Here is a 26,985-nt window from a genome sequence, read left to right on the forward strand (position 1 = left end):
ATTTTCTGCTCTTTGTGTGGGGTGGATTAGCACCGGGTTGGTACTGGGCGAAACTAGAGCATCAGTCGACATAGAAGACGTGGAAAAAAATAAAATAAAAACCGAGGAAACATTGGATCGCCGTCGCAGACCGCGACACGGTCCGCCCGCTTTAGTTTGTCGCCGGACGGACATGCAATTTTCAGGTATGTGGCAAAAAGTAGCGATGGATGCAGACGCAGCGAAGAAGATGAACGGGGCTGGTGATGTGCTTTGGGTAGTGATGATGGCTGGAGACTGGAGTGCTGTTTTCCCCCCTTCTTTTTATTTTTCTTCCTTTTCGCATTTTACATCCTTTCCCTTTACTTATCTGTCCGTGCGCAAATGTAACAATAGGGGGATCCTTGTAAATAGGAGGGACTTGATTGGGATCGAGCGCCCCGCTTTATCGCGGATAATTGTGGCACATGAATGGGATCCCCGTTAGCTTACATCGGCATCGTAGCTCACGCTGAGATGGGTGGGGTGAGGAGAGGGTGCCTGTGTGGCAAGTGCACTGATGAATGATGGAGCACGTAAGGCTCCACGGTTTTCTGACCTGATAACAGCCGTTTCGCTGCACAGAGCGAAAAAAGAACGTTTTGGTGTTTCAGATTGCTCGGATTCACAACGATGCTCTGGCTTTTTAATATTTTTCCTTAAAGGTCCTCTCCCCTCTTTCCAATCGACTAACGGGCCACAGCATGGCGAGATGCACAGGATTGTTTCACAGCTATCGCACCAGCAGGCAGGCAGGCAGGCCCGTTACTGGTGCTCAAATGACAGGTTCACCCACTTCCGTCTCAGACAGGCTTAGTGTAAACCCAGATGTTTTTCCTTTCCATTTCTCTCCTACAGACGAACCTGCCAGTTTGGGTAGAAATATGAGCCTGCCATTGCTGCAGACTCTCTGAGCTGTAAATCTGTATGCCAGACCCTCACCCACAGGCAGTGATGTAATGCTTGAATCTTGATGCTTTGCTTCTGCTAATAGTAAGGATTGCAAAATAAAACCACAATGAAAAGGAAACCTGGTGCCATTAATAGTCAGGTAAAATTAGGATTATTTTAAAGTCTTGTTTAGGTTTATGATAGTTTTATGGGAAAACTTCACATTTTTGACTGACTAAAATGAGTGTTTCTTTAACTGAAAGTGTAATTTGCTAAGAATTATAATAATAATAATAATTATTATTATTGTCAGTATTAGTAGAAGCAGTAGTATTAATAAGAATAATTTGTTGCAATTCAGGTATTGTTGTTAATATTAGCTTGCGGTGCTTCGTAACCTCGCTCATGTGTTAAAACACACACACACACACACACACGTTAATTTATGATGTTATTTTTTATGTTCATGATAGCACTGTATATAGTCAAGTGGCAAAAAGTATTCTTCATATACACTAAAATATAGATAAATAAATACATAGGTTTATTGTTCTTCTTCTTTGCAAAATACATATTCATTGCATAAGATAAAGTAATCAATTACTCGTATTAGTAGCATCACTGCTCGATTGACACTTATTTACAGATGTACATTCCAATGAACCCAGAGTACCATGGCACTAAAATCTGTTAAGCAAAATGTATTTCCAAAAACTACAGCATGCATGTAACATACACATATGTCAACAACGTACATGTAGTGTAGATCTAATGTCAACGACTAACAAGTACACGTAATGTCAGCCACATACACATAACATACACGAAATGTCAACAACATACATGCAACATACATATAATGGTGTTCATTTTTCAGGTCAGGTACTTCACGTACATTTATAATTTGTAAAGATTTGACTGTTATTAAAAAAAAAAGTTCCCAAAAGCTACATAGATGTTAATAATCCTGGTAACATAGACAGTTTACATAGTAAGTTACAGATTCATTTGTGTCTAAGAGAAGTTAAGGGTCAATACGTACATATGCTACGATCATTATAGTAAGATAATAATTAGTTGCAACTCAAGTACTATTTACATTACTGAAGTGAATTCAACGTTGGTTTCTACGAAAGTTGGCTTACAGCCATCTGAAGTGAAAAACCATCAAATCATTTACTGTGAGGAAGCATGAAGTCGGTCATGTTCATGTTTGTCATGTTTTAAAATTAGAAGGAAAAAAAGACAATTAGCTAACACACCTAAACACCACCACAGCATCCCGCTATTATTGTCACGGAGAGACGTCTGGACTGCTAAGGCTAGTTACCAGCTGTATGTCAGGCTAATGTGGTCTAAACCAGTATAAAGCTAGAAATGGAGCTGTCTAACATGTCCCTGTTTAATACATCGGCTGAGAATAAATCATGAGTGGTTAAACTTGACTCATGAATTCGTCTCATCCCCGTTTCTCCTTTTAAGAGCTATGCTGTGAGTGCAACCAGGCAGTTCAACGTTAAAAGGGAAGATTGAATTACATCCTTTAGCTTATTATCTATTTTGCTATGTTTTGGGTAGTGAGGGGGGCTGGAGCCTATCCCAGCTGTCATGGGGCAAGAAACAGGTTAAGGCTGATTCTTGATATGAAACACCTACAGTCATATTAGAATCACCAATTAACCTAAACCCAAGCATGCCTTTGGGTTAGGGTTAGGTAGCTGGAGTAACTAGAGAGAACCCATAGGAGGACATGCAAACTCCAAACAGAAAAGCCCCAGACTGGAGTTCACACCAGACATTCTGTCACTGAGGCAATAGTGCAAACCACAATGCCAATGTGCTGCTTTCATACCAGTTCCATTCTATTATATTGGTTAAAATTAACATTTAAACATCCTTATATCTCCAGAGTTCTTCAGCACACAGTATATTAAGGAGCAGCTGAGTAGTCAGTTGTGAAAGATGTGTTGGAAGCAGTAAACTGGTCAACAGTAAGAACTTGTGCAAATGCTAAATTGTGATAGCTAGAAGACTAATTAAGGGCATCTCCTAAACAGAGGGCTTTGTGGGGTATTCCTGGTATGCATTAGTTAGGGCCTACCAAAAAGTGATGCAACGTAATCCACTTGGTGAAACGGCAGTTTCTTTGTCAGGTACTAAGGCTCGTTAATGCTTTTTTGGAAGGAAAGGCTTACTTATTTGAAGAGCTGAAGCACAAATCGCTGGAAACTTAATTCTGGCCATGATGCTGACCCCTGTTTGTGCTCACAGCAAGCATGTGAGCATTAGAAGTGGCCCATGGTGGGCTGCTCTGATTAATCATCATGTGGGCGGCTATATGTGTGCAGTGTTTACCTGGGAAAGCTATATAGGTACATAAGCTAGAATATTGGAATAAGTCAGTGTGATCATCAGGGAAGCATTCTGCTAGGAAACCTTGGGGTCATTATCATTCATGTGAGTTTCATTTTTCCACTTATCACCTACCTAAACATTGTGGCAGACAACAGCATTCAGCACATTTTCTCCTTTAGCAGAACAATTTGCTCTGCAAGAGTCCGATTTGTTGATTAGGCCTTCAGATTTCCAAGATGTAAATCCTGTGGGACGTGTCCAAAGAGGAAAAAACAATCTGTGCAGGTCCCACCTCACAACTGTTACTTGCCCAAAACAGCTCAGTGATTCAGGGTACAAGTACAACTATTTTGCAGTTGACTGATTTGAAAAGCACAGTGAGACAATGAGTCTAGATATAAATAACGAACTAGACAAAGAAAAGGGAAGCAGCATAAGCTGTTGTGGAACTGTAGCAGTCAGATGAAGTTATTATTATCACCACTTACAAATGTATTTTCATAAAGTTGCCAACATAAATACAACTAAATACACCTGGTTTACTTTTCGTTTGCTGTCTGTACTTGCCAAGCTTGGTGATGGTTATGCGAGGCAGGTTCTTGTTCTTCCCCTAGTCTGTATTCATCTCTGCAAGCATGACATCACAGAAATCATAAGATGAAAGCAGGTTTTTTCTTCTTCTTCTTCTTGTGCTGCTTTCAGAAATGACAACCAGCCTGTGAAACACCTCAGCCACACACCGTCCCCTGCACAGGATGCTCTGCACAGACGCTGCTGGAACGCACATTTAGCCGCAGAGTTAGTTGGTGTCGCTGAACGTTTTCTAAACGGTCGCATGCGTGACTAAATGCTCGAGATCGGTATTGTGCCTGCCTTTGATGCTGATCACATATAATCTTATTGCATGTGGGTGAATATGCTGTGTATTACAAAGCTAGCCTTGGGTGGGAGATCCCATGGAGTGGTGCGAGGCCGGAGTTGACACACTTTCTCTCACTTTCTGTCTTCCTCTCAGGCAAGATGTATTACACAAAGGCCTAGCAGCGTAGAGTGATCATATTTTTTTTTTCTGCCTGTTACATCATGCTCCATGTTCTCACTGCATCTCGTTGCTTTCCTCTGCTTTATTCATGATATTCTGGGATCTTCTCACCACCTCATGGTTTAGTGCTGTCACGAGGATGTCAGACCACAGCTCTTCATGTATAGAGGCTGCAGTTATAACGTGAACTCGGCGGGGGGGAGGGAATATTACTGTGTGAGTTTTGTGAAGCGAGTTGTTGTCTCGTTGCCTCGTTTGGCCCTCTTTGGTTGTTCAACTAGGTTTCCAAGTGCCCAGAAGGGAATGAAGGGGCCCTTTTTGCTGGGCGAAGATGCACATACACACAGAGACAGACAGATAAACCAACTGTTTAACAGAGCCCGGTATAGGGTGGGAAAGTTTGTTCAGCCAACCCAGGCTTTAGAGCGCGTCTGTATTTGCATGCACAGATGGGACTTTAGCTGCACTGAGCGCGTTTGTCTGCCCGACAAAGCCCCTGTAGCGAGCTGCGTGTTTCATTTTCTGTATGCCGAACGGTTATAAATAACCAACCGGGTCTTAAAAGAATCAGACAGTGTGCGCATCCAGGTTGTAAAGCAGCACAGCAGTGTAAAGAATACAGGAAACACTCTGTTCAAGATGACAAAATCCTCAGACGTTTTAAAAAAAAAAGGGTTTCTCACACACCCACACACCCACACACACACACACACACACACGTGTAGAGTATAAGTTGGTACACACCTTATAACACACAACATCCTTGATAAACTGCCGGCTTTTATCTGTTTCACAACCGCCGTGTCCAAATTGAACGTCATACTTAAAACAATGGAACAGAAACAAAAAGAGCAGTTAAAGGGCAATAACGCTCAGCAAATGAGTGGTACGCTATACCATAATGGAAAATGATGTCACCGATAATCAACTAAAGAAGCTGTTATTCACATAGCAGAAACGGGAAGTGGAACAACCTACATTTAGCATCCAGTAATCATTATACTTATCTGTGTACGTGTGTGTTTACGTGTGTTGATCATGGTAAAATCTGATATTGGTGACACCCGCGATAGCTGGAAGTACTGCAATAGTGACAGAAGGTTGGTAGTTGCTTTTCTTTTTTTTTTTCTTTTGTGGTGTTGTAACACCACAACATACACTCACGAAACTTTATGGGTCTTTAGTTCAGATCAAAATAAAGGTTGAGTTTTGAAAGCCCGTGTGGTCTGATCCACAAGTGCTAACTAAAGAGGCCAAGTGACCGTTTACCCACTTGTGCCACATTCTTTTTTTTTTCTTCTTCTTCTTCATTTTGTATTGCAGTGTAAACTGTATACAGAGTTGCAGCACCCATATAAAGTATCTTTACTGTGTGTGCATATATTTTGGAAGCTGGGTGAGGTCTGAGAACTCGGTGCTGTTTGACTGGTGGCTTACCATGTGAAAAAAATGTCACAGTCTGATACGACAGGAAACCCCACCCACTTTCTTTTCAGATCATTTGTGATCATTAGTTAGAACTGCACATTCAACCATGACCGATGACCAAGAGCCGGCGTACTCATTATGTTGGCTTTTCGTGACAAAATGACGGTTTTGCAGATTCTTTATTTCCTTTAAAGTTGCCCCGTCCTCCCATTGGTAACTATTGGAGGATTTTTAAAAAAAAATTTCCCCTCTCTTGTATTTTGGTGTTCACCCTCTCCTCTCTGCTTGTGCTGGCTGTGAATATTAAGCTGATTATCTGTGCTGTCAGCCGGGTCAGACGTAAAGCACACATTTCTGAGAGGCACATGATTTATGGATGGGCGCACGCTGCTTTGGCTGAGCGAGGGTTTATAATGAGGAGAGGGCCATACTGAGACTGTGCAGTTTTTAACGTTGGTGTGAAATCGTAATCATGCATTCATATATACCACCTGATATTTATTTGAGTTGATAAAAAAAAATACAAAGCCACCAGCAATTTATGAGTTTGACAGGAAAGCAGATTTTGCCAATGCCGCTTTTACAAGATAACGCATTTTTGTGTTTGCTGTCGAAATGTCACTGTTTTTTGAAGCGTTTTCTGCTTTTTGGCAGATCAGTGGCATTTTCCAGGTCTTGGCATTTTATGAATTATGCTCTTCAGATATGCTTCTAGTCAAGCAAAAAGCCAAAAAGGAAACTGCAAGGGGCCTCTTCTCCTTTCTTCCCCCCAAGTGATACAGGTGCAGGGTGAATGCACACACTTTCTGCACCAAAACACGGCTTCATGGGAGGAAATGAAGTTGTCTAGACATGCCAAGACAGTGTCTGGTGTATGTCTCCTTTAACCCTGCAGTATCTGACTATAGAATGCTTTTGAATTGCTTGAGTGTAACCTGCTCATTCATTTTTATCTGTTTATTCACTAATTTCTTGATCAGTTGTCCCCTGACGTTTCTGTTCGATTGAGACAAGCACCCCAGGTTCATTGTGCTGCACAGTATCATGTATCGGTTTGGTTTTTTGTATCGAGAACACCAAATACTGATATTTGGTGTTCTCACCTCCTGATATAATGTTAGCTGAGCAAACTTTAAATAAATCGGGCCAACCAGAAAAGACACATTTAGCTTGACAGAGTGTGTGACTGACCTGATGCAATCACAGACTGATAGCAGACTTGATTCTTTGTTATGGCAGCATTTATGGCAGGTTTTACTCACAGTTTAAAAAAAAACAGATACTGACAAAATATAACTTTAAGGACATAATTTACATTTGAAAAAAGGTGATAAATGGACTGAGAGCTTAAAGTGTTTTATACAACATGCCTCATTCACCCATTTATACATGCACTTTTTTCTAAGCTCTTTCTATGTAAGTGCTCTGATGTGCCAGAGAGCAACTTGGGGTTAGTATCGTGCCCAAGGATATTTGGCATGCAGACTGGCGGAGCAAAGATCGGAGATCGAACCACCAACCTTCCCATCAGTAGATGAGAGCTACAGCCACCCCAAATTGCAGTATATGTCAGTGCAATACAGAGCCTATTGCAGAAAGTATTGTGTTGTGATTGACCAAGTCATTTTCACCTGTAACTTTTTGACCCGTTTGCCGACGTATATGTGTAAAACTCCAGTAGGAAGTCCTCGTGTGAGACCTTCTGTTTCGGGAATCACAAAGCACGTTTCCTCCTTTTTGCGGTGCCTCTTTAACTCATATCTTTCCTTCTGTTTTCTCTTTCTGTCTATGTCAGCCTGGGGCGTTGTTTGAGTGACACCTCGTTACCATGACGACCCACGTGACCCTGGAGGATGCTCTGTCCAACGTGGACCTGCTGGAGGAGCTGCCGCTCCCGGACCAGCAGCCGTGCATTGAACCCCCTCCCTCCTCTATTATGTACCAGGTACCGACTCGTTCACAGCGCCGCTGCCGCCACCCACCATCACCCCCAGCTGATTGGCCGTGTTCAGTGTACAGCCTTTTGACCCCTTTTTTGTCTCTCCTTCGGCAGGCGAATTTTGACACCAACTTTGAAGACAGGAATGCTTTTGTGACTGGCATCGCCCGTTACATCGAGCAAGCCACAGTCCACTCCAGCATGGTGAGACCTGCGGCGCTGCTTACTAAAATAAACACCACGGCATTGCTCTCCATCCCGCTCTTTTTATTTTTTTTTCTTTAATAGCTAACTAGTGAAATTCAGTCTTTTGTGGTCTCACCTCAGTAGTTTTTGTTCCTCTTTCAGTAAAAACAAAGCAGACTGTGGGAAGCAGCCTCGTGCCCTTAAAGAGAGCCTTGTTTCATGTGAATTGATTATCATTTGGCTCTTTTGTTAGGATTTGGCTCGGCCTGTGGCGGGACACACATACAAATAACGCACGCACACTCTTGCAGACACAAATTCCACTCACACGCTGGTGAATCAGAGAGGCAGCCGAGCACTAAACATCCCTCCCCTGATTGTGAATGAACAGAGAATGTGATGTGACTGTCGAAGAGGGGAAGTAGAGCTTTATTTAACCGGTTCAACGAGGAAGTCCCATTGAGGTTGAGGCGAGGCTATTTGGGGGCACTCGTCCTTTAGCCGCAGGGATGGAGGAATCTGTCTTTCCTATTTCTGAGAGGATGAAATGTTTCCCTGCTAAAATATTTATCAACTCCTGGAATGTGGGTTTAATCTGAGATGTGTGATGTGTTTAGTAGCTTTGCAGAATGTCTATGACTAAGATATAGTACTGTGAAAAAGTATTCACCTCCTTCCAGATATCTTTTTAGATATCTTTTATTTTTTTGCTTATTTGTCACAGTTCAAACAGATTTTAATGTTAGACAAAGATAACCTGAGTAAGTACCAACTGCAGTTTTTTTAGGGAAGAAGAAGCTATCCAAACCTACCTGGCCCTGTGTTAGAAGCAATTCTCCTAAACTTCCCCTAAGTGTGCTGCAGCAAGAACTGCAATCAAGTGTTTGCAATAACTGGCAATGAGTCTTTCACCTCAATGTGGAGGAATTTTGGCCCACTCATCTTTAGAGAGCTGTTTTAAATCAGCCACATTGGAGGGTTTTCAAGCATGAACGGCCTGTTTAAGGTCATGCCAGAGCATTTCAGTTGGGTTTAAGTGATTATGCCACTCCAACGCCTTTATTCTTTTTGTTTTGCTTTTTGAGCCACCCAGAGGTGCTCTCATGGCGTGTTTTGGATGCATATTGTCCTGTTGCATATCCCAAATGTGCTTAAGCTTTAGAGCACAAACTGATGGCTGGACATTCTCCTTCAGGATTTTCTGGTAGAGAGAAGAATTCATGGTTTGAAGTCATCCAGATCCTGAAGAAAAAAGCAGCCTCAGTCCATCACACTACCTCCACCACTGTGTTTGACTGGTGGTGTGATGTTCTTTATATGAAATTCTCTCTTTGATTTTACACCAGATGTAACGGCACTCAAAGATTCCACAAAGTCCAGCTCTCGTCTTGCCAGCCCACAAAAGATTTCCCCAAAAGTCTCGGAGATCATCAAGACTTTTTGTGGCAAATGTAAGAGGAGCCTTTGTGTTCTTTGTGGTCAGCAGTGGTTTTCACCTTGGAACTCTCTCACAGGTGACGTTCTTGCCCAGTCTCCTCTTGTTGAATTTTAAATCATGATCACTGACCTTAACCAAGACAAGTGAGGCCTGCAGTTCTTCAGGTGTTGTTCTGGGTGCTTTGGTGACCTCCTGGATGAGTGAATCGATGCGCTTTTGGAGTAATTTTGGTTGCCTGGTTTAAAGTTTTGTCTCCATTTATGGATAATGGCTCTCACTGTGATTCACTGGAGTCCCAAACCTTTACAGATGACATGGTAACCCTGTCCAGACTTCAGTGTTTTACATCGGTTCCTCCTTTTTTAGAGATCAAAGCTTGATGAGTTGCTAGATGAGATTTTTTTTAGCCTGCTTCAGTTTGTTAGACAGGTTCTAATTAAGTGTTTTGTTGATTCAAAGAGCTGGCAGTAATCAGGCCTGGGTGTGGCGAGTGAAATTGAATTCACAGTTAATTAATGAGTTAACAGTTAATGGGGGAGGTTAGGTTTTCACAGAGGGCCAGGTACGGTTGGGTCATTTTTATTTTTACTGTTTTAATGAATAAAATCATCATTTAAAAAATGAATTTTGCATTTACTCTGGTTATTTTTGTCTAATAAAATAATTAGTTTGATGATAAAACAAAAAAATGTGGCAAATGTGCAAAAAAGAAGATGGGAAATAGTTTTTCACAGCAGTGTAGATATAATCTTGAGCTTGTTGAGGTATCTAGTCCTGTCGTGACTTCAGCTGTGCATGAAGAATTAAATAAGTCTTTGTTCTGTTTATTTCTACAGAATGAGATGCTGGAGGAAGGACATGAATATGCTGTGATGCTTTACACATGGAGAAGCTGTTCCAGAGCCATTCCCCAGGTTAATGATCGCTTCCTTCCTTCCTGTCCTCACATCTTAACCTTTAGATCTAATGCAAAACCATCATAACAGAGTTTTATTCAAACTGCAATACTGCCTTTTCACTGTAAGCAACAATTACCCAGAAAGGCCGTATGAAAGGCAGACGTTGCCAAGCTTGCGTTGTGGGTTGGTAGTTGGGTTGCCTAACTTTGCACCTTTTAGCCACTGAACCAGAAGCTCAGCTGCAGGCGGTGGTGATTCTACAGAGCAGAAACAACACCGCCTGCAGCTGAGCTTCTGGTTCACTTGACAGCTGTATTTTTAGCTATAAATAAAAAGGGGGGGAAAAAAATCAGAAACCACCCTGTTACGTAAATAATTCAAATCAAATTGGACTGCAAAGCATTTGCCTTAACAAAGGGGTGTAGTCACAAGTTCAACACAGTCAGGCCTTCTTTACATAAGCTGGCTCGACAAAACCTTAAACCCCAGTCAGAGGCGTCACAGCGGGTGGTTATCGCCTTTTTCTGTTCGTTCAGACTTTCTCTGTGCACGCTCACATAAACTGACCCTCAAGTGCTACCCAAATCAAATCAAATCAAATCACTTTTATTGTGACATCACATGTGCAGGTACACTGGTACAGTACATGCAAGTGAAATTCTTGTGTCCACTTAACTCCCAGAGGAACATGTGACAAAAGGAAATATAAAGACTATAAAAAAATCAAACCTCAAACACTGCAAATAAATCAAGGGTGGAGGATGCTGTAGAAAATGTAGAGAACTAGTATGTTCGTATTGTCCTACTCAGTGTGCCCTCATTAGTGCTGTTTATATCTAATGTGACCGATGAACTTTAACCTGCTAAGTCGCTCTCGCTACAGTCGGGACTCACTCTGTCCCGTATTCTGGAGATGTGGAAATTGTGGCCAGATGAAAATGAAATCAGTTTCACAGATTCAATATTCTCAAGCATTAAAAGTCTACAAATTGGCTGATCGATTCACTCATCTGTGTCCTGTCAGCTGCTGGACTGAGCAGCAAATTAGGACCATGCAAGCTGGACCTGGTCAGCATTCAGTGTTAGTTGCCATGGTGATGTAGACGGGTTTAAAAAAAAGAGAGAAAGAACTCATACTTTAAACTGGGCATACCTTACTAATCTTGTTTCCTAGTACACCCCTCAGGTCTGCAGTGTGACCTCGATGATTTTATCGTTACATGTAACAAAGTTCCCCAAAACTGATGTTTACAGTTTTAAACGTGAAAATGTTTAGTAATCTCGATTTTTGGGAAAACTGCGCAAAAAGATGGGAGTGGGGTGGGGTCGCGGGGGATCGGAGCAGCTAATATGTTACCTGGACTGGGTGAAAGTACATGTGGTGCACTGTTGCTGCAAGATCAGGCTGTGTGATGGCACCATCTTGTGTCTGCTAGGTGAAATGCAACGAGCAGCCCAACAGAGTGGAGATCTACGAGAAAACGGTGGAAGTGCTAGAGCCCGAAGTGACCAAGCTCATGAAGTTCATGTACTTCCAGGTAAGATCCTACTTTAAGATTATATAAACTGGATCAATGAAACTGTCTGATAAAGCACTAAACAGACCAACATATGTTTATGTCTGTAGAGACACAGGAGGGTTTTTAAACATTTTTTATGCATGTGTATTCGTTAATAATAGTGCTGTTGCTAATCAGTTTTTTTTTTGTTTGTTTTTTATCAGAGGAAAGCCATAGAACGCTTCTGTAGCGAAGTGAAGCGTCTGTGCCACGCCGAGAGGAGGAAAGACTTTGTGTCTGAGGCCTATCTGCTCACTCTGGGCAAATTCATCAACATGTTCGCAGTGCTGGACGAACTGAAGAATATGAAGTGTAGCGTCAAGAACGATCACTCTGCCTACAAACGGTAGTGAACCCTAAGTAAAGAGATCCAAATGTACGTTTTTTGTTTAGTTTTTTTCCCACGCTACAGAGCCAAACTAACTTTCCTCTCCTCTTCTACCTCTAGGGCAGCTCAGTTCTTGAGGAAGATGGCTGATCCCCAGTCCATCCAGGAGTCTCAGAATCTCTCCATGTTTTTAGCGAACCACAACAGGATCACTCAGGTCAGTGCGGGGATTATGCGTGGCTAATAAAAGACTGAATATGACTTAGATTCCATCTTTCTTTTGTTTTTTTTAGTGCATCTTTGTGAGAATAGACATTTTAATTGGGGGTTTATTGCAAATACAATGAAATATCCTGATGATAGTACAGCAGCTGAGCTGGATTGCTCCAGGATAATGACTTCAGCCAATGAATGACTCACAGCTGTGCTCAAGGTGTCACAGAGCTGCTCCCTGAATGTTAGTCAGAGCAGATGAGCTGTTATGTAATTAGTGTGGCTGTTCTCACCTAAATCAGCCTTTAACCTGCTGAACGCTGACCCGGCAGGAAGTTTCTCATTGGAAGTCTGCTTATTCAGATTTAACAGCTGCCGGTGTTACGGCTCAGCGTATTGCTGGTTTTTGGTCCTCTTGAATCGCGTCCGATCACAGTTCAAAAGGTCCTTCGTGAATTTGTTTTATTTGTCTTGTTGTCGATGCTTAATCCCACGTACGCGCAGGGTACAGCGAGTCCTCCTTTCTTGTGTTGTCAGTGCATTACTGTTTAACTAAAGGTGACCTGTTGTGTCGTGCCTTTCTCCGTGCAGTGCCTGCATCAACAGTTGGAGGTGATTCCCGGCTACGAGGAGCTTTTGGCAGACATTGTCAACATCTGTGTAGACTATTACGAGAACAAAATGTATTTGACGCCTAGCGAGAAACACATGCTGCTTAAGGTAAGCACGTGTTTGACATCGTTATCCCCCGCCAGCTCGCAACATTTCAAAACGATCTCTTTCTGGTGTCTTTTTGCCAATTTGTCTTTTCCCCTTCCGTTTCTTTTTGACAGGTTATGGGCTTTGGTCTGTACCTGATGGATGGGAATGTGAGTAATATCTATAAACTAGATGCCAAAAAGAGGATCAACCTGAGCAAGATCGACAAGTTCTTCAAAGTAAGGGCTTTTAAGCATTTTCTTTTTCCCATTACACGCTTTGTTGTGTTTATCCCCGAAGTGAGGCATTCACTCTTGTTTCTCAGCTGCAAGTGGTGCCGCTGTTTGGAGACATGCAGATCGAGTTGTCACGCTACATTGAGACGAGCGCACACTATGAAGAAAACAAGTCCAAGTAAGCAAACCCATCCACCGGTGTAATTTACAGAAATCTGGATGTTACTCTTCTTTTTTTCCACCACTACAACTACAGGCCGAAGTAAAATTCCTTGATGACCAAACTCCCACACACTCCCTCCCAACCCTCTTTTTCCATCTGTGCCCAGGTGGACGTGCACTCAGAGCAGCATCTCTCCGCAGTACAACCTGTGCGAGCAGATGGTGCAGATCAGGGATGACCACATCCGTTTCATCTCCGAGCTGGCGCGCTACAGCAACAGTGAAGTGGTGACCGGCTCGGGCCTGGACAGCCAGAAGTCAGACGAGGAGTACAGGGAGCTGTTCGACCTGGCTCTGAGGGGTCTGCAGCTGCTGTCTAAGTGGAGCACACACGTCATGGAAGTTGTGAGTAAAGCGTGGGATTGATTGCATCCCTGTGTGGGTAGGGAAAATGCTTTGTGGAGCCGTCAGTGTGAATATGTGTGGGTTTTGGACGTATGATGTGACTTTTTTTTTCTCTTTGGTGGGGTTGTTTTTTTGCTATTGATTGTTCTGGCTTTGATCTAATTATAGCTTTCCTTTGTTTCAGTACTCATGGAAACTGGTACATCCCACGGATAAATTCTGTAATAAGGACTGTCCAGGCACGGCGGAGGAGTATGAGCGAGCCACACGTTACAACTACACCAGTGAAGAGAAGTTTGCCCTGGTGGAGGTCATTGCCATGATCAAAGGGCTGCAGGTAAAAGATTATTGAAATATGAGTAGCACTCTCACTGATGTTCACTGTCGGTGTATTTTTTTGCACTTTAGCTGATTGCATGGTTTCCACAAGCATAGTTTTCACTAGTTTATTTCCAAAAATGCAGCTTGCACAAGTGACATTAAAGCAGTGAAATGGGAAAAAAAAGCATATTCATATATAGTTGATTTATAGTTGCATTTATAGAGAATAACTAAGACATAAAAAATTAGGTGATGCAATAAACGATGTTGTGTGTCCCAAAGGTTCTGATGGGCCGAATGGAGTCGGTGTTTAACCAGGCCATTAGGAATACCATCTACGCAGCTCTGCAGGACTTTGCCCAAATGACTCTTAGAGAACCTCTGCGTCAGGCTGTACGCAAGAAGAAGAACGTTCTCATCAGGTACAAAAAATGTTGCAATCACAAATGCATCTGTTTCTTTTGTTTCAGACTAAACAACAGACTAAGTACTGTTACATTTTTCTGCAGTGTTCTCCAGGCCATTCGAAAAACTGTCTGTGACTGGGAAGGAGCCAGGGAACCTCCAAATGACCCCTGTCTGAGGGGTGAGAAGGACCCGAAAGGCGGTTTTGATATCAAGGTGCCTCGTAGAGCCGTCGGACCCTCCAGCACACAGGTGAGACGTGAAACAAGGGTGCTTAAGGAATGGTGTTCAGTCTGTAGTGAAAGCATTTAGATCTGCATGTATTATCTTTGAAACTAGTGAGATTTTTACAGTTTAAAAGTAGCTTAACTTCTTATTAGCAGTTGCAAAACCTGAAAATACACACATGGTGTGAGAGTTACGTGAGTTATGCTGCAGAGTGTTCCCAGGGGGAAACCGCGTAATCAGCAGGACAGTTAAATGAAACTGAAACTGTTTGGGGTCTCATATATTTTCATGAAGGTTATGACTTTTTAAAATACATAGATTTGGAGTGTGGGTTTGAGTAAAGGTGTTATCTTTAAATTAGAAATGAGGGTTTCTCTCAAATTACAGTGGTCCCTCGCTATAACGCGGTTCACCTTTGGCAGCCTCGCTGTTTTGTGGATTTTTTTTTTTTGTGCAATTTTTCATGCTTTTTTTTGTGTGTGTGTGTGTTCTGCGTCCTGATTGGCTGTAGACCATTGTCAATCAATCTCCTCCGTGCCGTCTCTCCTGTACAGTACAGAATTCGTTCAGCCTGTCAAATTTACATAAATCTTCGATTGCTAGCAGTGTGACTCTGAAGTGCTGTACTATATGTTTGTAAGTTTTCTCCCCAACAAACGCAAAAATGTCGACGAAACGTTTTGCACCGTCAAACGCAGAGGAAAAAGCTAAACATCGCACAAAAAGTCATACTTCTGGACATGTTACAGGAAGGTAGAAGTTAGCGTATTTTTCGGATTATAAGGCGCATTAAGTGAAACAAAACAGTCAGATAAGTCAAACTTTCCTCAACTCATTCTTCTTGCTTCCTCTACTTCCGTACCATTGAGTCATTAATGTTGAATTATCTCACAGCTGCTCTATTCCCGTGTTGTGGACCTGAAAACAGGGTTTGATCTTTGGTTTCATTCTATAATACTGGACTTATTTTTCTAAGAAGGTTTGAACTTCGAGAGTGTTTAAACAAGAGAGAAAAGTGTGAAAATGTTCATACCTTTCCCGAGAAAAGCATATAAAGTGTGTAGTGAGAGAGTTTTACAGCCAAAAAAACATTAAGCTGACTACTACTTCATCGTGGGTTATTTTTAGAGCGCAACCCCCGCGATAAACTAGGGACCACTGTACTGCAAATAAGTTTTGTGAATTGAACACATGCTGCAAAACAAGCAAAAAAAATTAGACGGCGACAGTCGTGTTTCATAAAGGTTTCAAATGAGTAATAATGGTTTGTCACATGAGCTTTTGTGCAGTCATATTCATCTGATGCAATGAATGTAAAATGTATATACACCACTGTTTAAACATATCAGTTGTTTAAATGGAAACATTTTATTATTTCATAAAAAATATTAGCATATTTTGAATGTGATGCCATCACCAGTCTCAAAAATGGCAGACCATCTGCTCTTGGGTGCTCATGATCTTTGGGCCCTTGAGTGGCACTGCATTAAAAACAGGAATGATTCTGTCATGGAAATCACCGCATGGGCCCAGGAACACTTCCAGAAATGACTGTCTGTGAACACAGTTGCTATCTGCAACCTGCTAACCGCAGGTTAGAGTGCGATCGTGCAAAAAGAAGAGCACGATCCAGAAGCATGTTCTCTACCCCAAAGTTCATTCATAATCACTGAATAAAGGTTCTGTGGTCAGATTCATCGAAGTTTTTAATTCGTTTTTTGAAAACACGCACACCGCGTCCTCCAGACTAAAGAGGAGAGACGCCATCTGGCTTGTTATGAGCGCTCGGCTGTAAAGCCTGCATCTCTGTTTCATCTGTTTGTATGGCGGTACGTTAGTGCCTGTGGAAGTGGCTCCTTTTACACTTCTACACTGGCTTCATTTTTCACCCAGGTTGTTGCTTGGTAATAAGGAGGTTTTCACTTTGTTATATTTTAACCTTTGTCTCTCTCCTCCGCAGCTGTACATGGTACGCACCATGCTGGAATCCCTAATAGCAGACAAGAGTGGATCCAAGAAGACTCTGCGGAGCAGCCTTGATGGACCCATAGTCACAGCCATAGAAGACTTCCACAAGCAGTCCTTCTTCTTCACACATTTGCTCAACTTTAGTGGTGAGCTGAAAATCTGAAAGTTCAAACAGACCAAGTTTTCAAAGGAAAAACCAGAAGAGAAGTGAATGAATACTCCACAGCATCAGCTAACATTAATAACAGCTTTTACTCTTGCTTCCTTTGAGGCAATGAGAGACCAATGAGAGCAAACATTTCTAATGCTTGCCAATCTTTTCTGCTGTTCCTTTCCTTCTTCCTGCGACTGTCCTGTCACCCAGAGGCCCTGCAGCAGTGCTGTGACCTGTCCCAGCTCTGGTTCAGAGAATTCTTCCTGGAGCTCACCATGGGCCGCAGAATCCAGTTCCCCATTGAGATGTCCATGCCGTGGATCCTCACTGACCACATCCTGGAGACCAAGGAGCCTTCCATGATGGAGTAAGAAGTAGATCAGTTAAACACAATGTGTTTATGACTTTAAAAAAGAGCAGTATTTTAACTCCCACTATCTCTTCTCAGGTATGTGCTGTACCCTCTAGACTTGTATAATGACAGTGGCTACTACGCTCTCACCAAGTTCAAGAAACAGTTCCTTTATGATGAAATCGAGGCTGAGGTAAGGTCTAATAGCCACCATTAGAAGTATTCTCATTTAAATTTAAAGGGATAAATCTAATCTAATAATCCTCAAAGACCCCACACACCCCCAACACGGACTGTTCACACTTCTGCCCTCGGGGCGGAGGTTCAGAAGTGTGAAATCCAGAACATCCAGACTCAACAACTCCTTCTTCCCCATTGCCATCAGACTCTTGAACAGCTGACCCATTTTTGAACAGTAATAATATTTTTTTTTTTGCACATCAGGTCATCTTACATATTAAGCCAGCATATTAGGATATAGCTCTTTTGCACACAACTCTGTTTCAAATCTCCATATTTTGTCTCCTTTTCTGTCTTCATTTATTTATATTCTATTTCTATTGTATATATTAATGCACATCTGTGGGTGGACAGCAAAGCAAGAATTTCATTGGACAGAGAAATGCCTTTTTCTCTAGTGACACATGACAATAAATACTTTGAATTGAATCTTGTATCTAATAATATTTTCTTTGCTTTGTTCTCAGGTAAACCTCTGCTTTGATCAGTTTGTCTACAAGCTAGCAGATCAGATATTTGCCTACTACAAAGCAATGGCTGGAAGGTAAAAAAGAAAATGTGACTTTTAAAAAAAGTATTTTAGAGTTATTGGCAGATATTGAAGCACTCTTTGCAGACTTTTACAAACTCTTATGCCATGTGTTCTGCAGTGTCCTCCTAGACAAGCGCTTCAGAGCTGAGTGTAAAAATTACGGCGTAATCATCCCGTACCCTCCATCAAACCGCTACGAGACGCTGCTCAAACAGAGACACGTGCAGGTAGCAGAAACATGAAAACACTTGCTCGAGGTCATCTGCTGTATCGATATTTATTTAACCACCAATCTGACTGTCACACTGTATTTTTCATCCATCCCTGTTGTCTCACGCAGCTGTTGGGTCGCTCGATTGACCTGAACCGTCTGATTACCCAGAGGATCTCTGCAGCAATGTACAAGTCCCTGGACCACGCCATCAGCCGTTTTGAGAGCGAGGATCTTACCTCTATAGTGGTGAGCTGAAACATCAGGCAAACTAGTGAAAATTGGCAATCTATTTTTGTGTCCATCCTTCTCACACTGAATGTCTGGACAGGAGTTGGAATGGCTGCTGGAGGTTAACAGGCTAACCCACCGCCTCCTGTCCAAGCACATGACGCTGGACAGCTTTGACGCCATGTTCCGCGAGGCTAACCACAATGTCTCCGCCCCCTACGGACGAATCACTCTCCACGTCTTCTGGGAACTCAACTTTGATTTCCTCCCCAACTACTGCTACAACGGGTCCACGAACCGGTCAGTTTCACGCTGTTGGTTTGCAGGAATATATTTGATTTGTTGCTTTTACGTTTTGTGTTTTTTCTTTACCTTTTTTCGTCTCCCTCTGTTCAGCTTTGTACGGACGGCTATTCCCTTCACCCAGGAGCCTCAAAGAGACAAGCCAGCCAACGTACAGCCTTACTACCTGTATGGGTCTAAGGTGCGGTACCATCTGCGATATTATAGTAAAGACTTGTCATTTTTTGTGTAAAGCAAACTTCCTCTTGCTCCAGAATAACATTGTGTCTGTTTCTTCTTTCCCTCTCAGCCTCTCAACATCGCATACTCCCACATATACAGCTCCTACAGAAACTTTGTTGGCCCGCCTCACTTCAAGACCATCTGCCACCTCCTTGGTTACCAAGGCATCGCTGTGGTGATGGAGGAGCTGCTTAAGATTGTCAAGAGCCTGGTATTTATCTTCATTTTCCATCCTGAAAAGCATGCTGTCCTCCCCCTCAGTGTGCTGGATCCTCAGTTATTATTCTCCTTCCTTTTTGTGGCCTCTCTTCCCCTCGCCTGCTGTGAACTATCCATCTTCTCTGTCACTTTACAGTTACAGGGCACCATACTGCAGTATGTAAAAACCCTGATAGAAGTCATGCCCAAGATCTGCCGCCTACCGCGCCACGAGTACGGCTCCCCAGGTGAGTTTATAATCCCCAAAATTACAATGAATGGAGCACACATGGAGTTGAGTTAACATTTACACATGAGCTGTCTTTGTCCGCTTTGCTTAAAAATAATTCTTTATTTGACTTCAGGTAAGTCAAATTAAGCCGTTTTTGAATAAGGAGGCAATCAGAGAAAAAGAAAAGGTAACTAAATGGTCTACATATTGGTTGGTGCTTTGACCGACATAAACCTGAAATTTGAACAGTACCTGATTGATTGCTGTGAACTTTGGTACCACCAGCATGCCACAATTTCAGTTGAAATATATCTGAAAAATTAATCCCATTCTAATCAAGCTGTGTAGCAGCAAGCATGAGTTTATATGTCAAATATGATAAACAGGCTCCGGATTAGCACATTCAGTATGAGATTTTTATCAGCGCAGATCATTTAGCTTGAAAACCACAGCGTCAGAATAACCTCACACTACTTTAATGCGCCTACAGTACTGTGCAAAGAACCCTCATTTTAAAAAATTATTTGATTTACTTTCTTGAGCAATTGTTCTGCACGCTTTTGGAGGATGTTTCAGAGTTTTGCTTTGAACATTGGACATGTTTTGTTTGTTTTTTGAGCCACTTTCAAGAATATAAAAGGCGCAAAACAGAGAGCGTAGCGAAGAACCAATTTTAAACTGTATCTTCAGGCGCTTTGTTACCAGCTGCCTGTCACAAAAAGGCAAAAAGACACTTTCATAGCTGAATCTGTGAAAGTTGCCAAAGAGAACACAGTTTGACAGGCATAAAATAGTGTTTTTGCACGAACTAATTGATTTCCAAAAAGCTCTTATCCAAAAACTTGTTATATCTTGACATGGTGTGTGGTTAAAAAAATGAGGAAACTAGAAAAGTGGAGAAAAAATCCAGCAAAGACCTGACACTGCAGCTGAGAGACGCGCCTGGCCTTTCAGTTGAGCCATCTACTGTTGAAGCCTGTGTTGAAGAATAAAGGTGGTCAAACCAAAAATTGGCTTTCAAGCTTGTTAGAGTTCTACACCCTGTGTTTTTGCCTCACATAGTAAATTTTCATTAATTAGTGATTCAATTAATCACTGCACTTATTTTCCTATTTTTCGAGCAAAATATAAAGAAACCGTGCATGGCTCAAGGCTTTTGCACAGTATTCTTTACATAATGAACAAATATAAAACAAAAGTGCTGTAACAAATGTGCACTAACTATTCATAGCTGGTTATAGGTAATGCAGATATTTTATTTATTTGATCCATAGCACAGCAGTTTTATTCACATTTTCCTTCAGGTTCAGATATCGCCGCTCACTATTGGAGCAAGTCCTGCACAGACAGCCCCTCTGGCTTCAGTCAGATCTTGGAAACATTCAACAGTACTGGAATAAGATTCAGCCATAACTTGGAGAAAGCAGTACAATACTAGATAACAACAAATGAACCACTACAAAATACAGTTAGGATACCAGGAGGAAAGTGGCACTACCATGAGCTGGATGACTGAGAGCCTACACAGACATATACGGTGGTGTGAAAAAGTATTTTCCCCTTTTCTGATTTCCTATTTTTTTTAATATTGTTAGAAAGAAATAGGAAGTGAGAAAGTGGGCAAACAGTTTTTCACACCACTGCAGCTCTACAATGTCCCATTAAAGCACAAAAAAAATCCTCTACCTGCCTAATTCTTTTACATCATTGTGCACTCCGTGACCTGCCTTAATGCATTTCAGCCAGAGCTGTGGTTGCAGATTAGAGGCAGTCAGATGGAATATCCCTATGAGGAGGGCTTAGTAATCTGTAGATTACTGATGTTCTGTACCCTGAGTTCTGTACCTGGCTTACTGCCTGTGATCTCACTGACAGCAGTTAATGATCCTCTTGTCCTCTGCTGCGAGGCCCTGATGCTCAGACCAAATGTGGGTCAGAGAGGCCATGCGGACCTGCTGACATCACCGCATTTCATCCTGCTAGCAATAGATTATCAATGACATAACGAGATATTAGCAGGCGCTTGCTTCCTAGACTGTAGGAGAGTATAGATTTTATCAGCGTATCTTTAAAAATGCAGATGGAGCACCGTATCACACCTGTCTTTTCCTCCATCTGCCATTCCAGGCATCCTGGAGTTCTTCCACCACCAGCTTAAGGATATCATTGAGTATGCTGAGCTAAAGACGGATGTCTTCCAGAGCTTAAGGGAGGTGGGAAACGCCATCCTCTTCTGCCTGCTCATCGAGCAAGCTCTGGTAGGACTTTTCTCTTTACAAGTGTCAAAATCCCATAATGCTTTAATGTGATTATTGCACACCCCCGCCCCCCTCTCTCTCTTTTTTTTTTTACTACTGCTTTCTCAAAGATTCCTCTGATAGCTCTGTCTGTGGTCTCCGAGCACGCTCAGTAAACAGGACCACTGAAATGAAGTTCTCTTGACTGCCTTGTTTTAATGTGGGTGACCAACAAACCTGGGTGCCTGAAGGTTTCCACCCAATTTGCGGTGTTGATTCACTTGCTAAATCAAACACCACGGTCAGAAGCCATCAGGCTCCCAGTCCACTCGCCCCAAAGTGTGTTTAATCTTTGATTGTGTGTGAGGGTTTTTTTTCTCTGAAATACAATTCTATTTTTCATTACATGCTGGCAACTACCACAGGTGGTAAGGATTTAGGTCTTCCTATTGGCTACCAGAAAATGACATCACGACCAAATATGTTTGCTCTTTTATCTCTTGTTGGTTTGGGCTGCTGTTTTTCTGTTGTTTCTCTTTTTTTCCGTGTTAGTTTGGCACACACGCAGTTTACCTTCAATTAGCCATGGAAGCAAAAGCACTGAGACATCTTTCATTTTTAAAAAAGAACGAGGTGGAACTAAAAGAGTGTTTGAAGAGTGCAGCTAAGACAAATGCAACAATTTGTTGCTTTTGTTGCTCCTGCTTCACCTCTCCGACACGTTTCATGATATTCAACTTGTAAGCTTTCGGTAATCTTGCAGGAAATCAGTGAGACAGACAATCAAGCTGCACTGATCACAGGAAATGTTTTTTTACATTGAATCATAACTACTTTAAAAGATGATCGCACATTCCTGTGCTAAACTCGGCACTTTTGCCTCCATGACTGTCTTTTACTTCTGGGCACTTGTAATGCCTGAACGCTGCCCAGATCTCACTCTTTTTTGTGTTTTACCATTTCTGTCTGACTGCACTTACTTGTGTGTCTACTAAAAGCCTAGTTGTGTGTTGTTTGTCTCTTAAGTGTGCGTGCATTCGAGTGTGTGTTGCATGGCTTTTTCTTCTAGCCTGTCTCGTTTCTTTCTTTTGTTTTTTAGCCGAGGTCTCGAGGTGCTGCTTCTCTGCTCTTTGTTTGATTTGTACCTTGTCGTCTTGACAAACAGTCACCACGACGACCGCTCTGACCGCTTGAAATTGCCCCTTAGTCTCTAATGGCAAAAAAAAAAACCGCACACTGAGCCACGTGACATTTTCGATTCATTAAGATGTTTGTAAACTTGACCTCGAGCCGCTAAACCCGACTAGATGGGATTTTGTGCTTAAAGTGTTACAAATTATAATCCTTTTAAAATTGGCCTGTCATCATTGCTTGATAATCGTAGCGTCATTATCCACACAGCCAAACTCTAATTCAGTTATCTTATCTCCCCACTCTCCCTAAGCCTGACATTGTGTTGACTAATCTGTCAGCATAGACCTGTGGTTCGGAGCTCGTGTTAGGCATTCAAAAATATGTCTTTAAAACACTAAAATTAAGAAGTTCAGCAAAAACCCGCCTCATGGCTGTCTGCATGCTTTGTCAGGGCGTCCGTAGAGAATAATAGCGGGCGACTTCCTGGATTAAAATGAGCTGTTTGTCTGTGTTGTGCTTAAATCTCAGTCCCAGGAGGAAGTGTGTGACCTCCTTCACGCCGCTCCCTTCCAGAACATTCTTCCCAGAGTCTACATCAAAGGTATACAACGAGTTTGGAAGCGGTGAATTAAAAAGCAGACGGGTGCAAATTACATTACTCGCAGTTTGAAGTTTGGGATGATCTGAGAAGCACTTCTCTTTTGAAATACGTCTGCAACTGTTGGTGTTTGTGTGCCGCACAGAGGGAGAGCGTCTGGAGGTGAGGATGAAGCGGCTGGAGGCGAAGTACGCCCCTCTCCACCTCGTGCCTCTAATTGAGAGGCTGGGAACCCCGCAAGTGAGTTCAACATCCCCTCTGATGGGCATGAAAGCAGACCTGAAAGGACATATTTATATTTATACTTTTTTTATTATATATAAAAAGTTGGAGAAAAGAGGTGGTGGTGCACTATACGTGGTAGCCATTTTTTTTGTACACAGTCTTGCAGTTTAATCATGCGACCCCCTCCTCCTACTTTTCTCAGGCGTGTTTCATTGTTAACTTTTTATTGATTATAAATAAATAAATTCAAGGGAATTTGCAGAATTTTCATAGCTGGTCTTCAAAAATTTTTCTCTTTCTGCTGCCACTCCTCCCCACAATTCTCTAAATTCTCTAAAGACTTTTTAGGCTTTTTTGGAGGGGAAGTTTCTCTTCTCTCTCCTAACGTTATCCTTTAAGCCGACTGACTTATACTAGAAGCCTGCGGATTTTCAGAGGAGGAAAAAAAGCTTTAAGTTTCTAGCAGCAAGCGACAGAGGAGGATAGCAGTGGCAAAAATCCCCCGGCAAATTCTCTAGGAAGTGAACGATCTGATTTCTCTCTTGAGATTTTCACCCTTGAGCATTCTGCCTGTTTTCTTTTTTACCAGCAAATTGCCATTGCGCGGGAGGGAGACCTGCTGACCAAAGAGCGCCTGTGCTGTGGCCTTTCCATGTTCGAGGTCATCCTAACACGAATCCGCAGCTTCCTGCAGGATCCGGTGTGGCGCGGTCCTCCACCCACCAACGGTGTGATGCATGTCGACGAGTGTATGGAGTTCCACCGCCTGTGGAGCGCCATGCAGTTCGTCTACTGCATCCCTGTGGGCACGCACGAGTTCACGGCAGAGTAAGTGACGCCTGGCAAAGAAAGTCGTTTTTTGTGGCGAAAACTTGCAGGAAATGCACAGCAGCGAGCGACAGTAGAAAAGTCATTAAAGGGAAGTCTGCAGTTATCAGCAAACTAATGGTAGATTCCAAGAGTGTCTGTTGTCCTCGGCTGCTCTATGGTGAAAATTAAATTCCCTACAGCCATGTGTTGATGGCTTCTGATTCCTTTTTTTCTTAAGCTAAAAGCTTTGTTTTATTCTTGGGGTCCATTTTGGTGCAAATGTTGATATGACAGGTCCAGGAGTATTTTTTGCTTCTGATAAAAAGGTTAAAGTTGGCAAATCAGAAGAAAAGTTAAAGGGGTGGAAAAGTTTTGGGGAAAACTTTTTCAATACACACTATGTGACTTCTTTGGTTTCTTCCCCTTAATTTATTTTTTTATATCACTTTGCTACACATCCTTTACATCACCCTCCTTGAATAAGAGAGCTGAAAATAAATAAGTTGAAAGGGGCGGGTTGTGTATATGTGACAGCAGTTTGGACGCAGACAGAGGGAGGATTTTTCCATGGCGCGTTGCTCCCTTGTGTCGCCAGAGCAGCTGGAAACATTATAGCGTTGTTGCATCAGAGTTGCATCATTGTTTTGCAGACTTGTCACATCTCGAGAGTTGTGCATCACATAATGAAAGCGCACCCCTCCGCCCCCTCCCCGTGTTGTTTGTGCTCGTCCTTACAGGCAGTGCTTTGGGGATGGGCTGAACTGGGCCGGCTGTGCCATCATCGTGCTGCTGGGACAGCAGCGTCGCTTTGACCTCTTCGACTTCTGCTACCACCTGCTCAAAGTCCAAAGGCAGGATGGCAAGGACGAGATCATCAAAAATGTGGTGGGTACACGTTATCTGCTGCGTATCCTCAATTTTGCCTCATTGCTGAAGACTTGCAATTATAAGTCCAAAAAATACATCCCTTTTTTTCATGTTGTCTTCCGTAGCCGCTGAAGAAGATGGCGGATCGCATCAGGAAGTACCAGATCCTCAACAATGAGATATTTGCCATCCTGAACAAGTACATGAAGGCAGTGGAGACGGACAGTTCCACTGTGGAGCATGTTCGCTGTTTCCAGCCTCCTATACACCAATCCCTGGCTACCACTTGCTGAAAAGACCTTTGAAAATTGTACACACACACAAGTGAAGACACATTCCCCTTAGCTGTGATGCTAATTTCTGCCTCTTACTGCTCTTTGTGAGGTGTAAGGTACCACAATAGCTCCCCATTGGCTGTAAGAATCCAAAGACACGTCTCCTCAAACTGTTCCTCTATTTAAAACGAATGAGTGTCTTTGGGTTCTTACGAGAAGCGGAGCAGCCCAGAGGTGGAAGTGTATATTCACGTCTCTTCTTTTTATTTTCTCGTTTGTGTGGCTCCCACTCAAGACTCGTGCATGCCTTCTCTTACTCCTTCAGTTGCTTACCTGTTCGCTGGACCACTGATTCATATGCCAAAAGAGACAAAAATTAGACTATCTGATTTTAAAAAATGCGATATGAAACGGCGCAACAAATAACAAATTTTCCAAATTATATAGATATATATATATATAAATATATTTAAGTCCAACATGGTGCTCTTACGTGATCCTACGTCTCCTAACAGTACTCGCACAGGCACCAGTACACCTGTGCGATCTCTACGCGTGTCCTCTATTAAGACCCAAACCTGTTCATCGTGATGCATCTGTATAATAATCTACCCACTGTCCATGATACAAGGCGTCTGCCATGACGCATTTATATACTTTTCATTACTCTCACACACGGCCTGCTTTTCAGAGGAGCGGAGGTACACTGCATCTTTGATTTGCCTTCAGTTTACCTGGTTTTTCGTCGGCCTCCTGACACGCTTTTACTCGGTACCAGTTCCACTGTAAATTTCACCGTTGAACAAAGTGAAGTGTTGAGTGTCGTAATTGTTCTTTGTTTTTAATTATTAACATTTTAATTTAACCATCCTTTGAATACTTGCCTCTCTTCTATTGACTGGAAAACCTCATCAGTAGTTTTTTTTTTAAAATTTTGTTTTGTCCCCTCCCCTCCTCCTCTTTTGTCTGTTGGAAAGATTTTTATATTCTGTATATGAATACAGTGATATTATTTACAGTTTGCAAAAAGACACAGTCATCTGAGTAAATGTGTTTGCTTTTTCAAGAGTTAAAAAGGAACAAAAAGATTAGAAAATACCTCTAGGTTGTATAAAGACAGTGCTGTACTAGATTAACCTGTTTTGAGTGTGAATGGGTGAAGATGAAATATTCTCCTCATACAGCGAAGGAACAAATAATTAAAAAAAGAAGTAATAAACTAAAATGTCAGTTATGATTAAAGGGCAGTTTCCTAAATATAGTCAGTATTTACTATTGTGGGACTCTTTGCTTTAGATTTAGCAGTGTTATCAAAATATGCAAAAAATTAGTCCCTATTTTTTTCTTATGAAGAAAGACAAATGATTATGAAGTAACCCTCCTCAAAGCAGCCTTCTTTTTTCTGCTCCGTTTTGAATGAAGAAAGTTTCTTTTGTAACTCCGG

General features: G+C 42.2%; 1 protein-coding gene across 2 annotated transcripts; it reads left to right on the plus strand.

Moving 5' to 3' along the window:
• cyfip2 (cytoplasmic FMR1 interacting protein 2) lies at window positions 1-25,559 on the plus strand. 2 transcript variants are annotated; one of them, XM_003445825.5, is made up of 30 exons: window positions 1-185; window positions 7,530-7,679; window positions 7,788-7,877; window positions 10,134-10,211; window positions 11,633-11,734; window positions 11,920-12,101; window positions 12,204-12,300; window positions 12,888-13,016; window positions 13,130-13,234; window positions 13,321-13,409; window positions 13,561-13,798; window positions 13,983-14,135; window positions 14,402-14,541; window positions 14,629-14,776; window positions 16,713-16,866; window positions 17,085-17,241; window positions 17,323-17,419; window positions 17,934-18,010; window positions 18,117-18,225; window positions 18,339-18,458; window positions 18,541-18,740; window positions 18,837-18,924; window positions 19,033-19,176; window positions 19,321-19,411; window positions 21,523-21,653; window positions 23,295-23,367; window positions 23,510-23,604; window positions 24,179-24,417; window positions 25,137-25,284; window positions 25,392-25,559. In XM_003445825.5, exons 2-30 carry the CDS (start codon window positions 7,563-7,565, stop codon window positions 25,557-25,559), a joined length of 3,759 nt encoding a protein of 1,252 aa, XP_003445873.1. In that variant the 5' UTR covers window positions 1-185; window positions 7,530-7,562. The 2 variants fall into 2 exon arrangements, with proteins under 2 accessions (XP_003445873.1, XP_025753634.1); XM_025897849.1 differs by lacking the exons at window positions 23,295-23,367; window positions 23,510-23,604; window positions 24,179-24,417; window positions 25,137-25,284; window positions 25,392-25,559 and adding an exon at window positions 22,058-22,861.
• Window positions 25,560-26,985: the final 1,426 nt, after the last annotated feature.

This window comes from Oreochromis niloticus, linkage group LG2 (genome assembly GCF_001858045.2).
Source record: "Oreochromis niloticus isolate F11D_XX linkage group LG2, O_niloticus_UMD_NMBU, whole genome shotgun sequence".
NCBI lineage: Eukaryota > Metazoa > Chordata > Actinopteri > Cichliformes > Cichlidae > Oreochromis > Oreochromis niloticus.